At 43.0% G+C, this 15,014-nt stretch overlaps 1 protein-coding gene across 1 annotated transcript in view; it reads right to left on the reverse strand.

The window, feature by feature from the left end:
* Positions 1–10,183: 10,183 nt before the first annotated feature.
* The window catches only part of LOC126268090 (adhesive plaque matrix protein-like), a 33,750-nt gene continuing 28,919 nt past the window's right edge, over positions 10,184–15,014 (reverse strand). Inside the window, exon 2 of the mRNA XM_049973595.1 lies at positions 10,184–11,789. Within this exon, the coding sequence (XP_049829552.1) occupies positions 11,361–11,789 (429 nt within the window). The 3' untranslated portion in view covers positions 10,184–11,360. The remainder of the gene's footprint in view (positions 11,790–15,014) is intronic.

The following is a 15,014-nucleotide window of genomic DNA, read 5'->3' on the forward strand; positions in this document are numbered from 1 at the left end:
ACTCCAGAGCTCACGTTAAGGCCGAAAGGTAACACTGTGACCTGATAGCTGACCCACAAATATAAATGCGATATACTTGAGCGATTGACCCTATGAAAGCACTGGATTTTCTCTTTTATGTTTTCCTACCGGCGTGTTGACAGGGGCTAGTACTCTAATTATCTCCCTGTCATAGAATACCATCTGCACATTTCCTACTGGTTTCATGATAGCTACTAATTTATTGCTGTAAGGAATATTATAGGATGCAGTTATTCTCTAGTCAAGAATTTTCCGTAATTTCTTTAGAGACTGCCGGTCGCTTGGCCCAGGGGACACGGTTCGAGTTGTGGCAGTACATTTTGTGTGGATGATCGTCTGGTATTTATTCATAGACTTAGATAATTCCGGACGCTCATCAGAGAATGTAAAGTTAATTGTCATTCCAGAATCCTGGGAACATCCCCCAGGCTGTGGTTAAGCCATGTCTCCGCAATATCCTTTCTTTCAGGAGTGCTAGTTCTACAAGGTTCGCAGGAGAGCTTCTGTAAAGTTTGGAAAGTAGGAGACGAGGTACTGTCAGAAGTTAAGCTGTGAGGACGGGACCTGAGCCGTGCTTGGGTAGCTCCGATGCTAGAGCACTTGCCCACGAAAGGCAAAGGTACCGAGTTCGAGTCTCGGTCCGGCACACAGTTTTAATCTGATAGGAAGTTTCATATCAGCGCACACTGCGCTGCAGAGTGAAAATTTCATTCTGGAAACATCCCCCAGGTTGTGGCTAAGCTCTGACTCCGCAATATCCTTTCTTTCAGGGGTGCTAGTTCTGCACGGTTCGCAGGAGAGCTTCTGTAAAGTTTCGAAAGTAGGAGACCAAGTACTGGCAGAAGTAAAGCTGTGAGGACGGGGCGCGAGCCATGTTTGGGTAGCTCAGATGGTAGAGCACTTGTCCGCGAAAGGCAAAGGTCCCGAGTTGGAGTCTCGGTCCAGCGCACAGTTTTAATCTGCCAGGAAGTTTCTTACTTGTCATTATTCGTTCTGTCAGCTTACTGGCAAGCATGAAGATACTCCGACTCTTACATTATTCTACATATGAGTTTTCATGCTAGGGCACATTGATTGTCATTTTGTCGCCAACTGCGGTGGTCTCGCGATTGTAGGCGCTCAGTCCGGAACCGCGTGACTGCTACGGTCGCAGGTTCGAATCCTGCCTCGGCCATGGATGTGTGTGATGTCCTTAGGTTAGTTAAGTTTAAGTAGTTCTAAGTTCTAGGGGACTGATGACCACAGATGTTAAGTCCCATAGTGCTCAGAGCCATTTGAACCATTTTGAACCATTGTCATTTTGTCATTTGCAGCGCAGGCTTGACTGATGAACTCCCCAACAAATCGAATTTTTATTCCTTGGCAGTATTTATCAGGTCCAAGGTAACGTAATCACAACCTGCTCTTACATGCTGTTTGCGACGGAGAGGTCTATTATGTCCCTGTCGACCAAAAATCACTGCCTGCTTTGTATTCGATTGTTAAATCGTCCACAACGACGAACGTGTGTGCAGATCACATTTCCCCTAACTTGACCTGCAGCAATGCCTCGAGCTTGATGGGCTAAAATCTTGGGCTTAAGGCTCCAAGAATTTTGCGTCCACTTACTCTAAGTTTTGAAACTTGTTCCTGCTCACTAATTCTACGAATACGGCACTCAGATGCACGCAAGTATTCAAAACAATGATAACCGGTAAATCATTTACCGTGGTGCGAATGGCGGCTTATACGTCGCGTTTCGCACATTTACTGCGCCCGTTTCACTCTTGGCACAATTCTCCTGTCTTCTTATCACCTCATTAACACTTAATAGATTTCCATGGTGTTCTAAGGTCCTACAGTCTACCAACACCGAGCCAGCGCGGTTCTGTAGGTCTCATCTGCTGACTTGTAGTGAACATCTGTGGAGTGAATATCAGCGATAGTCACTCCACGCTCACGACTACGTGATCTTTTATCTCGCCTGTCCGAAAAGCGATCATGCCACGATTGGGCTAGCCGTCTACAATTTGTTTCGCGATAACGCTGTTTTGTCGTTTGGGACATGTTGATATATGTAGCCGAAAATAGGCACGTATTCCGAAGATCTGTCATACTAGAAGAACCCAGGGCGTATATCCTTTCAATGGATGGTATACAGAATCGCTGTTAAATACTGTCGTTGGTAAGATGATCAAGAACAGGAATATTTATTATGGAAGAGAGGATACGATCTTGCAGAGAAAGACATTTCGCTGAGTGGTTACTTTTGTACGTCGGATGCCATATTATGTAAAGATCGTGTATCTGGCATTTGTCTGTCACATAACACGAAGCTGAGTTTACATCATCGCAACCATTCTGCTACTACTCTAGTTCTTTCGTTACTCCTGATGCTGTAATCACTTCGTAGTTGCAACCCGAATTATCAGAATGTCTCTACCTTGTGTAAATTTCGGCTGTTGATATGCAGCATTGCAGCTGTGGGAACTGTCCCAAGTAAGTTTCTATGATATTCAGTTGGGGTCCAAGCTGCATAACGCGGTCTTACGTTGCCTGGAGTAATCGCAGCAATTCTTCACTTACGGAGGCATCTGCGATTTGCCCAAACATCTTCATTTGAGTATCTTTCTGTTCTGCTGGTCCGCATTAGCCTTCTCCAGAGCCACATTTCACCCCTTTTTTACCGCTGTCCGTCATCAATAGCATCTAGCTTCCACAGACAATGCATACTTCACATGAACATCTCGACAAATTATTACTTTTTTTATTGGATACTAACAACATTTGCCCCATTCTTCACGACCATTTTTAGCTCTTAGGCCTGTTCAAATATTCACTAGCGACTGTGTAAGTTTTCGAAACTATGAGAAGGGGCAGTTTTGTTTGTGATATTTGCCACAGAATGCACATTTATTTTCTGAGTACATGTGTAAAGGCGACTCCCCGGTATCCAAAGTTTGTGTTGTTGGCGGAAACTACTCTGTCAAGTGTTGGTTGACTCGGATGTGTTTGTTGACTTGGCCGTGCTGGTGTGGTCGTCTGATCTCGGAATGTTACTGCTGCAAAAAAAATGGCTCTGAGCACTATGGGACTTAACAGCTATGGTCATCAGTCCCCTAGAACTTAGAACTACTTAAACCTAACTAACATAAGGACAACACACAACAGCCAGACATCACGAGGCAGAGAAAATCCCTGACCCCGGGAACCCGGGCGCGGGAAGCGAGAACGCTACCGCACGACCACGAGATGCGGGCGTTATTGCTGCAGTTTGGAACATGTCAGATGAAGTAATATCTAGGTATGCATTCGCTTTCTCCGACTTGGCTCAAAATGGCGTGTCGCGTTTAGGGGTCATTTCAGTTTTGAGTTGTCAGTACCTTACTTTGTACTTTAACTATCAGGATATTACATGAATGCATCGTGTCTCTTCTTTCACACATGTGCGAAAGAACGGACACCGCTTGGAATTCACAGCTGTGACGAATACAGAGTGCGTTCCATAAGTAACGCGACCATTTTTTTTTTTTCGGACGCAACGGTACAGCACAGCGTGTTGTAACCGGCTGGGCTAAATGGAGGGGAGTGTTAGATTCAAATCGCTGTTTGTCTCATTCGGCTGCAAGCTACCGGAGAGTCAGGATGTGCGTTTCCGTCAACCCCGTTTCGCGTTTATGTAACACGGCCCAATGGATAATTCTGTAGAGTAACGGAACGCTATCAAATTTTGCGTTAAACTTGGGAAGTCCGCCGCCGAAACGTTTCCATTACTTCAGCATCCCTTTGGGAATGATTGCTTGTCCAAATCAAAAGTTTTCCAATTGCGCAAGCCGTTCATGGAGGGCCGAGAGGAGATCACCGTCGAACCTCGCAGTGGACGACCATCAACCTCACGATTCGACAAAAATGTGGCGCGTGTGCGCGGTTGTTTGAACTCTGATAGACGGTTGAGCCTTCAATTGATAGCACAAACTCTAAACATGTCAAAAACGACCGTTTTATTCACTGCGACCGACGATTTGAACATGAGAAAGTTGTGTGGCAAACTCGTCCCAAAAGCGTTGATCGACGAACACAAGCACATGCGAGTGCTTCGGTGCCGAGAAATGTTGGAAATGTGTGAAAATGATCCTCATTTTTTAAACTAAGTTACGGTGAAGAGAGGTTGATTTTTGAGTACGACCCTGAGACAAAAAGGCAGAGTTCAGAGTGGCACACCCCATCGTCGCCCCATCCAAAGAAGGCACACATGAGCAAGTCCAGGATCAAAACCGTGCTTATTGTCTTCTTTGACGTCTGAGGCATTGTCCACTACGAATTCGTACCTACCGGGACTACAGCGAACTGAGCTTTCTGCTTGGAAGTGCTCAAAAGACTGAAAAGAAGGGTCTCGGGCTGCCGAAACGACATCAAGGACACGTGGAAAGTTCACCACGACAACGCGCCGACTCACAGTGCCTTCATTTTCAACGACTTCCTGGCCAGGGACGAGACCCCATTGGTTCCCCAGGCTCCCTACAACCCCTGACCTGGCTCCCACTGACTTGTTTTGTTTCTTCGGTTAAAAGGAGTCATGAAAGGAAAACATTGGGACACGATTTAAAGCATCCAGGCGCATGTTGCATCAGCTCTAAAGGACATTCCGGAAAAGGCATTCCAGGATGCCGTACAGCTATGGAAACATCGCCTCCGCAAGAGGGTGCTATTTTGAAAATTTTGGATTATTTGACGAATATATTCAATAAATGATTTTTTTTATGAATTTGGTCGCATTACTTATGAAACGCACCTTGTATTACGTAAACTGAAGGTGGAGGGGGACAAAGGAAATGAAAGGGAAGGAACTATTGAGGTCAGCTGCATCGGGACTTTATGTGAGAGCAGTGGGAACGAGCGAAGACTTGTGCTGGACTGGAATTCGAAGCTCTTGCTTACTATGCAGTTACGTTGGACGCTGCGCTACCCGGACACAGTGTTTACCACAAATGCACGGACCAGCTGGGCACGCCTCTCGACCGATCCACTTTCCCACTTAGCGCCGCCTACGTGCAGTGCCCGTCCGTGTCCTCCATGCTCGCTTCTTTGAGATTTCCCAAAGAACAGAGACCATGTACTCACGTAAATGACTCACCTCGTTGGACAATAAATCCACCGCCTTCAGTGCGGATGCACAATTACATTCGATCTCCTGTGAGACTCTAAAAGTAGCGAGTATCGAGGACATGGACAAGCACTTTGGATAGGTGGACGGGGAACATGGGTCGGCCGAGAGGCGTGGCGAGATAGTCCGCGCATTTTCTGTGTCTGGAAATGGCCGCGCAAAACAGTACGGCATAGCATCTGCGTCACAACAGATGCTGAAAGTGGCCTCCATGGGGTGTAATGCACGTGTTCACAAGTCGATAAAGAGAACTGATGAGATAAATTCTATAACTGAGATGGTCTGGTGCAAGCATCCTTCTCGTAGAGAGAAATCTGCTCCTGATAATCCTTTCACTCATTGCAACTGATTGGGCTAGTAATGTATAAATAGGCTGTTTAGGTTTTTATGTTGGTGAAGCTACGTAGCGCTCTGTATTAACCCTAGGACGCCCAAGCCTTTTTTTTCTAACTTGGATGCCTAAAGTGAAGGGCGGGGGGGGGGGGGGGGGGGGAAAGGGTTGGCGAGCCCACAGGTATTAAATAAGTTTACTGGCGAAAAATTACAATTTTCAAAATGGTTTATCTATTTTAGCTAAGGCATTGGTTTATAAATGTTGTTAATTGTTATAAATATTGAATTGAGTGAATAAAAAATTGACATATTACAATACAAAATACAGATCTGTTCATATATAATAGAATACTCTGAGTCCTCAACTTCAAGTGAAGAGACACACTTTACAATTTTTTCTGAACGTGTGTTACACACATGTTTGACACTGTCCACAATACTGTTTTGGTTTACTTAGATTGTTGCGCTTCTCCTTCTTTTTTTAGCTTCTCTTACACAAATATGTCACCAACCTTTCCCTGCAGGAGGCTGATGTGCTTCTCTTGTCATTTCTTTGATTTTCTTTTGTATAATAGTCTCCATTGATTGAACAATTTGGTAGGATAACCCTCTTGCATTGGCACTTCTTTCGTCTACCTGCAATTTCACTAGTTCCACCCCAGCTTGCAGAAGATAAAGTTTCCGTTTGTTGTGTTTCTTTTCATTCCATCTTGGATGTTGCTGGATGAATGGTTCAAATGGCTCTGAGCACTATGGGACTTAACATCTATGATCATCAGTCCCCTAGAACTTAGAACTACTTAAACCTAATTAACCTAAGGACAACATACAACACCCAGCTATCATGAGGCAGAGAAAATCCCTGACCCCACCGGGAATCGAACCCGGGCGCAGGAAGCGAGAACGCTACCGCACGACCACGAGATGCGGGCTGATGTTGCTGGATGAATATGGTTTTTGCATTCATAGCACAAATGTCGATTAGAGAGTAAAATACAGATGAGGCCATCTCTTTGTTCCCCTGTTGCAGGTGTACATACGCGCCATTTGATGAATGGTATCAATTCCACCTTCCCTAGTGGAATTATAATATGCATTTATCTCGGTTTTATTCTCCTCTCCTCTCCTCCAACAGTGCCTTTATCTTGGTGCATTGTTGACAACAACCGTAAGTTTTTACTTGGTTTCGTTTTTGCTATATAGGACACCAAATTTACTGGAGGCATACCTGTTGATGAATCTGTGAACAAGAACGTTAATGAATATAGCTCTCGATTTGACCGGTTCTTCACTAGGCCTGGAATATGCTTCCTGTTTGACTGGAGAGTTCCTGCTGTAGTAACTTTGTAGTCTTGGTATAACTCTCCCGCCAAATCCACCGATGTGTAGTATCGGTCTGTAGTAATATTTCGACCAGAATTATTCACAGGTGCTACCAGACGTTTGACGACAGCTGCTGAACCCCGTTCTTCTTTCGACAAATTCTGAACATTACCTGCATAGGGTTCCATATTCAAGACCTATCTGTCAACTGCATCGGACATGATGAGTATAAGGATGCCTTACTCACCCGCTTTATCCTTCATAAATACATTGAAGGGGCAGCGCCCTCTAAACAAGCGGAGCATCTCATCAGTGGTGAGATGGACCCCTGGTTAATACAGTAGTGGAAACCTATCATTAACTTTGTTGAAAACATCAGGGACTGCTGTGAACTTGTCTGCTTCCCTTCTTAGCTGGCAGGTACTTTTGTCATCAAACCTTATGATTGCAATAAGTTCCTTGAAACGTTCTCTTGCCATAATACCCTTGTAAACTGGCCGACCCATTAGGTCAGACCAAAGATCGTGTACACTAACAGAATTGTCCTTATTTGCCCCCATAAGTATCAGGATTCCTATAACGGTATACAATTCTTTCTCATTAGTCAAAGTAACATATCGCCTAACTGCCTCTTCATTTGAATGTTTTACTATAACATTCATGATGTCAGGCGTAAGTAGTAACTTCAAGGCTTCTCCAGGTGAATGCCAAACACGAGCTGGAGTTGCTCCTGCCTGCTCTCTTACTATATTAACAACAGACCTCCGAGTAATTCTAGGCTGTGTGGTTATGTACCTTCTTCCAGACTTGGCCACAATAACATCCAGATCGTCACTGCCTGAAGCTACGCTATCTTCATCTTCTCTAACATCCACATCACTTTCCCAATTTGAATCATACTCCATAACACCATGCTCATATTCACTTTCACTCCCCGAGTCAGAGTCTTCATCTAAAATTTCATTCAAAACTCTTTCTAAAGACGAGTCACGTATTCTTTTAGTCATTTCTAAGTCTGGGTGTGAACAGTAGAGAACTGCACTAACTCACAGCAAGTTTACAAGATAAATAACAGCTTGCTGACATCAACAATCACTTCCTCTGAAAGTAAACCGATTGGTTGTGAATATCAAGAATACCAGTCAACAAGATACTAACTTGTATTGTTGTAGATTTGAGAAATACCAAATCCTACTAAGGGATCTTCTATAGCATGGAAGCCTAAGGGGGGGAGGGGTTGTTGGACCCATAATAAGTTTATTTATTATTTCTTTCAAAGCAGGAATTTTCTATAAAATATATTGACACTAACGTTTCATAAAATAGCCAACAAATAATAACTCAAAGGGAATATGTTGTATGATGAAAGTTAATTGCGCAAAAGCAAGGGACATAAAAAAATTGTTTGTTCAACGAACCCCCCCCCCCCCCACCCCCACCCCCACCCCCTTAGGCGTCCAAGGGTTAAAATCGCTGACTGCGATGTGCGCAGTCTGTGGCTGATTGAACTCATTGTTGGATTATTCGCTTGTGTAGTGTCGGGCAGTTGCATGTGAACATTCTGTAGCGTTGGGCAGTTGGAGGTGAGCCGCCAGAACTTGTGGATGTGGAGAGAGAGATGCCAGAGTTTTGACATGTTAATATGAGTGGACAATCTGGACATGTGTCCGTCAGAAAAAGGAAATTTGTCAAAATGTCAAGAATATATATATATATATATATATATATATATATATATATATATATATATATATATATATATATATAATGACCTTTGAACACTATTAAGGTAAATACATTGTTTGTTCTCTATCAAAATCTTTCATTTGCTAACTAAACGCCTATCAGTAGCTAGCGCCTTCAGTATTTAGAATCTTTTATTTAGCTGGAAGTACTGGTGCTGTATTGCAGTAGTTCGAGTAACGAAGATTTTTGTGACGTAAGTGATTCATGAAGGGTATAGGTTATTGATAGTCAGGGCTATTCTTTTATAGGGATTATTAAGTCAGATTGCATTGCGCTAAAATATTATGTGCCAGTTTAGAAATGATCAGAATAAGTAAAGAGAAAACTTTCTGAGCACGTTCAGTTTTGCTCAGCTGTTTCTGTGTAAAATAACGTAGAAGTATACCAGCACAGTCTTTCTTTACATTCAAAGGGAAAGTTTCAAATGGTTGTCATGCCGGATACACATAATCCTACTTTCGTTCACCCCATGTTGGTGGGCCACTTGCCTGGAGCTTGTACTAGAGTTTGTCTCAATATTCTGTAGAAACCAGTCCTCCAAATCTGAGGTAAGCACAATCCGCCACCTCCCTGTAATTTCGTCTGTCTGAAAGGACCCATGAATCACACAAACGCCCAGAAAGGATTGAAATGTTGTGTGATGTGGTTGGTGTCAGTGAGGGCATTTGTTTTGGTATGGCCTTGCTGCCTATCGACCGTTTTCATCTGTTTGCCCGCACACAAACACTATCTTTGCTCGTCCCAGACATGAATATCGAACCATACTGCTGCTCACTGTATGCTGTGTCAGTCACACAGCCTGCAACACACAAGGAACACATGGCGCGCGGTCAGAGGAGCTGTCGTCGTCAGCGCCGCCTGCCGTGGCAACGATGCACTGCTGGACACATGTTTATAGGACCTTTGTGCCTCCATTTCCAGTCATGAATCCGTCACTGCAGTTTGTCGGTTTTATTAAGGTTCATCCTGTAATTATGTATGTGTGCGTGTGTATGAATGTGTGCGTGTGTATGAATGTGTGCGTGCGTGCGTATGAATGTGTGCGTGCGTGCGTGCGTGCCTATGTGTGCGTGCGTGCGTATGTGTGCGTGCGTGCGTATGTGTGCGTGCGTGCGTATGTGTGCGTGCGTGCGTATGTTTGCGTGAGTGCGTGCGTATGTGTGCGTGCCTGAGTGCATATGTGTGCGTGCATATGTGTGCGTGCATGCGTGCGTGTGTATGTGTGCGTGCGTGCATTGTGTGTGTGTGTGTGTGTGTGTGTGTGTGTGTGTGTGTGTGTGTGTGTGTGTGTGTGTGTGTGCGCACGCGCGCGTGATGCGTGCGTTTGTGTGTGTGTGTGTGTGTGTGTGTGTGTGTGTGTCTGTGTGTGTGTTTCCTCGGTTTATCTATGCTGCTTGACACAGAAGTCTTTCACGAATATTCCGTCAATGGCGAAGAGATATAAAAAGAAAAAAAAAGAATTTAAACCCCTTAAACACCGCTGCGAAGGTGTATAACGAGGTGATATCATGACTGTCAGGTAATTCTTGTGGCAAAACAAGAGTTACCGATGAGAAATGCATTACTAAGACTATAGCTTCTACACACTCGAAAATTAACCACATCCTTTTCAGCGACTACTTAAAAATTACTCTTTATTTTTTAAAATACAAAAAAGGTTCACATAGTTTGTGCAGTTTATATCTACAAAGCGGTAAAAGTATTTTAGCTTGGTGTGATACATAATTTGTTACAGAGTTATTCAAGAAAACGTCATGTATTATCCAAATGTAAAATTCTTATAGAGGAAGTAGCTGTCTATTGTTGCAACTTGACGGCTTACAGATACAGTTTCCGGTGATATGTGAAAAATTACGCTTTCTTTAAAAAGCTCAGCTCTACCGCAAATTAGACAATTTCATACTGACATTCTGGTAGCGATCGAAAGGTAACAAGAAATGTAATTAGTCTTCATTGTACAAGACGACTTGATTTTAGCAAACTGTTACTTTTTTTTTTTTTTTTTTTTGTAGAGGAGTCACAGATATGAACAATGAATGAGATCTCAAACACATAAATAATATCTTTTTATCAAGTGGAAAACAATATACCCACATTCTGAAGAATATTTCTCTCCTCTGCTCGAATGACTATGTTAAATATGCGTTCCGTTAGGGTATTTTCAGCGTGCTTATATTATGAACTATGATTCGACTTAAGGGGCCTTTTAGTTAAGGAGAAAGTATTCCCAAAACATAATCCCATGACGAAAGAATGTGAAATGTCCAGTATGAATGCTACTGGAACATTTGCGTATCTCGAAACTGATTCACTGATCAGCCAGACTCACTAATGAGCTGGTCACTTATTCATATAGGTGTTGAGCAACCTATCAGAATAGAAGAAATTTTGGGAAAAATTGAGTAATATGTGCGACATGATGATTGCACGATAACATGACGGGGATGATTAAGGAATCTAGAGCACGATGCTGATGTATTACAGAATGTCATGTTTGAACTTCAAAAGACAGGTAATAACCCTTCACCACAGGATCGGAATGCAGTCACCGTGGTAGGGAGAATAATCTTTGCAAAAAGTAGTAAAATGTAGTAAACAATAAATTAGACTAATTAGTATGTGCTACAAGTAGTCACTAAGATGCGGCAACAGTGCCTTGGAAAGATATGAGTTAATAATAAACAAACGAGCGAATAAGAAAATAATATTATTTCATTTGGTGGAAATACTTTGGAAGTGGACCTAATTAGCAAAACTATGGTAATAAAATTTTATTGTCAAACACTGCAACAACTCAGGCCCTTTCGTGTCTAGCAGAATATTCGTTGACGCCTCCACTGTAGGGTACATAGTCATAGGGATAGTAGGGAGGGTAGCCCGTCGGGTAATAGTTACTCGTGGGATAGTTCACAGGAGGGTAGTTAACTGTGGGGTAGTTGGGATAGTAATTGTTGGGATAGGAAGGGTAATATCTCGGGTAGCCCGGAGGGTAGTAGTAATCGGGGCTGTACTCCGGGTAGTAGCGGTTGTAGCCGATCATGGCGGCGGGGAAGCGGCTGCGCGGGGAGGCCTTCGCCCCCAGCCGACTCTCCTTGACCAGCTCCTCCCCCGGCGCCCCCAGCGCGGCCCCTGGGTCCTCCATGGCGTCATCCGCCGCCTCAGGATCGACAGCTGTGCAGCGTCCCACCATCAACAGCAGCGCCACGTACACAACTGCCGTCGCCTGCAACAGGTGGCAGCACCGATCCGTCAAATTTAGTCCACGACCACACAATGCGCTGGATAACTCGTATCAACGAGTTTAAATTTCGTAGAGTAGCTGACCAGGGACGGTGGCAATGGGGGAGGCGACTATGGGGGCTATAGCCCTCCCCCATGGAGTATCATATTACACTGGATAAAATAACAGCAGAAATCAGCGAATATATTAGTCCAACAGATTTAATCTTTTTTTATAATTATGTAGCAATACAGTTTGCAATGTATTTCAAATACATTTTAACAAGAGAATAAGAGTGCAAATAGCTTACTATCTATACCAATAAATATCATTTAATTTAAAATTATTTGTTAATACTTAAAGCTACACCATATTTTACCAGTTTGTCGGTGATCGCTCCTGTGGCTAACACAAGAGTTGCGGCACTCCAGCATTAACTTAGCCGCCATATTGCGGGGGTCAGAACATTGATAGCAGTCAGTAAGTCGTTTATCTGTGTGGAAAGTGAATTGCTTTGTTTGGTGAATGGTTTAATTTTTCTTTGCAATGTCACTAGCGAAATATACACTACTGGCCACTAAAATTGCTACACCACGAAGACGACATGCTAAAGACACGAAATTTAATAGACACGAAGAAGATGCTGTGAAATGCAAATGATTAGCTTTTCAGAGCATTAACACAAGGTTGTCGCCGGTGCGACACCTACAACGTGGTGACATGAATATAGTTTCCAACCGATTTCTCATACACGAACAGCAGTTGACCGGCGTTGCCTGGTGAAACAGTGTTGTGATGCCTCGTGTAAGGAGGAGAAATGCGTACCATCACGTTTTCGACTTTGATAAAGGTCGGATTGTAGCCTACCGCGAAAGCGGTTTATCGTATTGCGACATTGCTGCTCGCGTTAGTCGAGATCCAATGACTATACGCAAAATATGGAATCAGTGGTTTGAGGAGGGTAATACGGAACGCTGTGCTGGATCCCAACGGCCTCGTATCATTAGTAGTCGAGATGACAGGCATCTTATCCGCATGGCTGTAACGGATCGTGCAGCCACGTCTCGATCCCTGAGTCAACAGATGGGGACGTTTGCAAGACAACAACCATCTGCACGCACAGTTCGACGGCGTTTGCAGCAGCATGCACTATCAGCTCGGAGACCATGGCTGCGGTTACCCTTGATGCTGCATCACAAACAGGAGCGCCTAACATGGTGTTCATTGCGTGATTCAAGTTTCTGTTTTTGGTTTCGTTTTTAGAATTTGTCTAACATTACCATTCTACTGAAAGTCAGAACCACTTGCCATTACCTGTGACATTATTTGTATTGTGGGGCCTACCTTTCATGAGCTAATTCCATGAACCCTGACATAAGAGCTGAACTTATATTTTGACACCTTCTGAAAAATCAGTTAGAAGCAACTGAATTATCTCATCCAGAGCTGGACTTCGAAACTATAGGTTCAATTACATAGTTTCCCCTAGAAGAGGATGTTTCGATAATGTTAACTAACTGAAAGATTTATAAAAATCCATCAATAATTTTTAAAATACATTGCCTTGACAAAATCAGATTTCAGTTTCGTACTCTCCTAACCAAACACAATCATTTGATATACATAATAACAATATTTTATTTAACTTTTTTATTTTTGTAATGATTTATTTTACATATTTCTTAGCACTTCTGACCAGGTGTATTTAACATATTATAAACATGATCCGCATACTAATAGCACCTGGAATTTGTGAGGGACTCAGATTTTTATTATACTGCCCAGAATCATTCATAAAATTGGCGTAGTTTATTTATTTATATTTTGAGTCCTCAACGTAGTGGCTGGTTTGATGTTTTCTCCTCGAATTCCTCTCCAGTACTTGTACTCTACGTCCTCAATTATTTGTTGGAAGTATTCCAGTCTTTGTCTTCCTGTAGCGTTTTTACCCTCTACAGCTCCCTGTAGTACCAAATGTATTAAGAAATGCCCTACCTTCCTGTACCTTCTTCTTGTCAGTGTTCTCCATGTGTTTCTTTTTTCGCCGATTCTGGAAGAACTTCCTCATTCCTTAACTAATCTGTTCATCAAATTTTCAACACCCTTCTACACTATCACATCTCAAATGCTTCGATTTTCTTCTGTTCCATTGTTGCCACAGTCTATCATTTACTACCGTACAATGCTATTCTCCAAATGTACATTCTCAGAAATTTCTTTGTCAAATTTAGACCTTTGTCTGGTGCTAGCAGACTTATTATTCTCAGGAATGTCCCTTTTGCCTGGTCTAATTAGCTTTTTATGTCCTATGTGCTTCGTCCGTAGTGTGTTGTTCTGCTTCCAAGTCAGCAAAACACATTAACCTAGTCTACCAGAAATGGTCCGCGGTTTTGACCTCATATCTGTTACTCCTCATTACATTCGTCTGTCTTCGATTTACTCTGACTGTATTCTGTACTTATTAAACTATTCATTCCGTTCAATACGTCCTGAAATTCTTCCTTAGTTTCATAGAGTACAGTAACGTCATCAGCCAATCTTATCATTCATATTCTCTCACCCTGAATTCTAAATGCACTCAAATTTTTCCGTCATTGCTACTTCGATGTAGTTTGAAGAGTAGGGACGAAAGACTACATCATTGTCTTACATTCTTTATAATCCGAGCTCTTCAATCTTGGTCTTCCAGTCTTAATGTACCCTTTTGGTTCTTGTGCATACTGTATATTCCATAATATAGTTTACTTCCATTCTCTCAAATTATGAATGTCTTGTACCGTTTGACAATTTCCAGGTCGACAAATCCTACGAACGAATCTTGATCTTCTCTCAAGTCTTACTTCCTTTAGTACATGAAAAGTCAGAACTGCTTCAGCCGGACGGTGTGGCCGAGCGGTTCTAGACGCTTCAGTCTGGAACCGCGCGACCGCTACGTTCGCAGATTCGAATCCTGCCTCGGACATGGATGTGTTCGGTTACGTAGGTTTAAGTAGTTCTAAGGTCTAGGGGACTGATGACCTCAGATGTTAAGTCCCATAGTGCTCAGAGCCCTTTGAACCACTTCAAACTGCTTCTCAGGTGCTGTCACATTTGCCAACAATATCACTTAGAGATCAAACGAGTCCCTGGTCCTGGTAAAACGACGTTGATAACGGTTATACAAAGACTACTGGAAAAGAAAGTTCCGATCGTTCGCAAAATGGAAGCCACTGAGAAAATAAAAAAGGT

Source organism: Schistocerca gregaria, chromosome 4, assembly GCF_023897955.1.
Source record: "Schistocerca gregaria isolate iqSchGreg1 chromosome 4, iqSchGreg1.2, whole genome shotgun sequence".
In the NCBI taxonomy this organism is placed as follows: domain Eukaryota; kingdom Metazoa; phylum Arthropoda; class Insecta; order Orthoptera; family Acrididae; genus Schistocerca; species Schistocerca gregaria.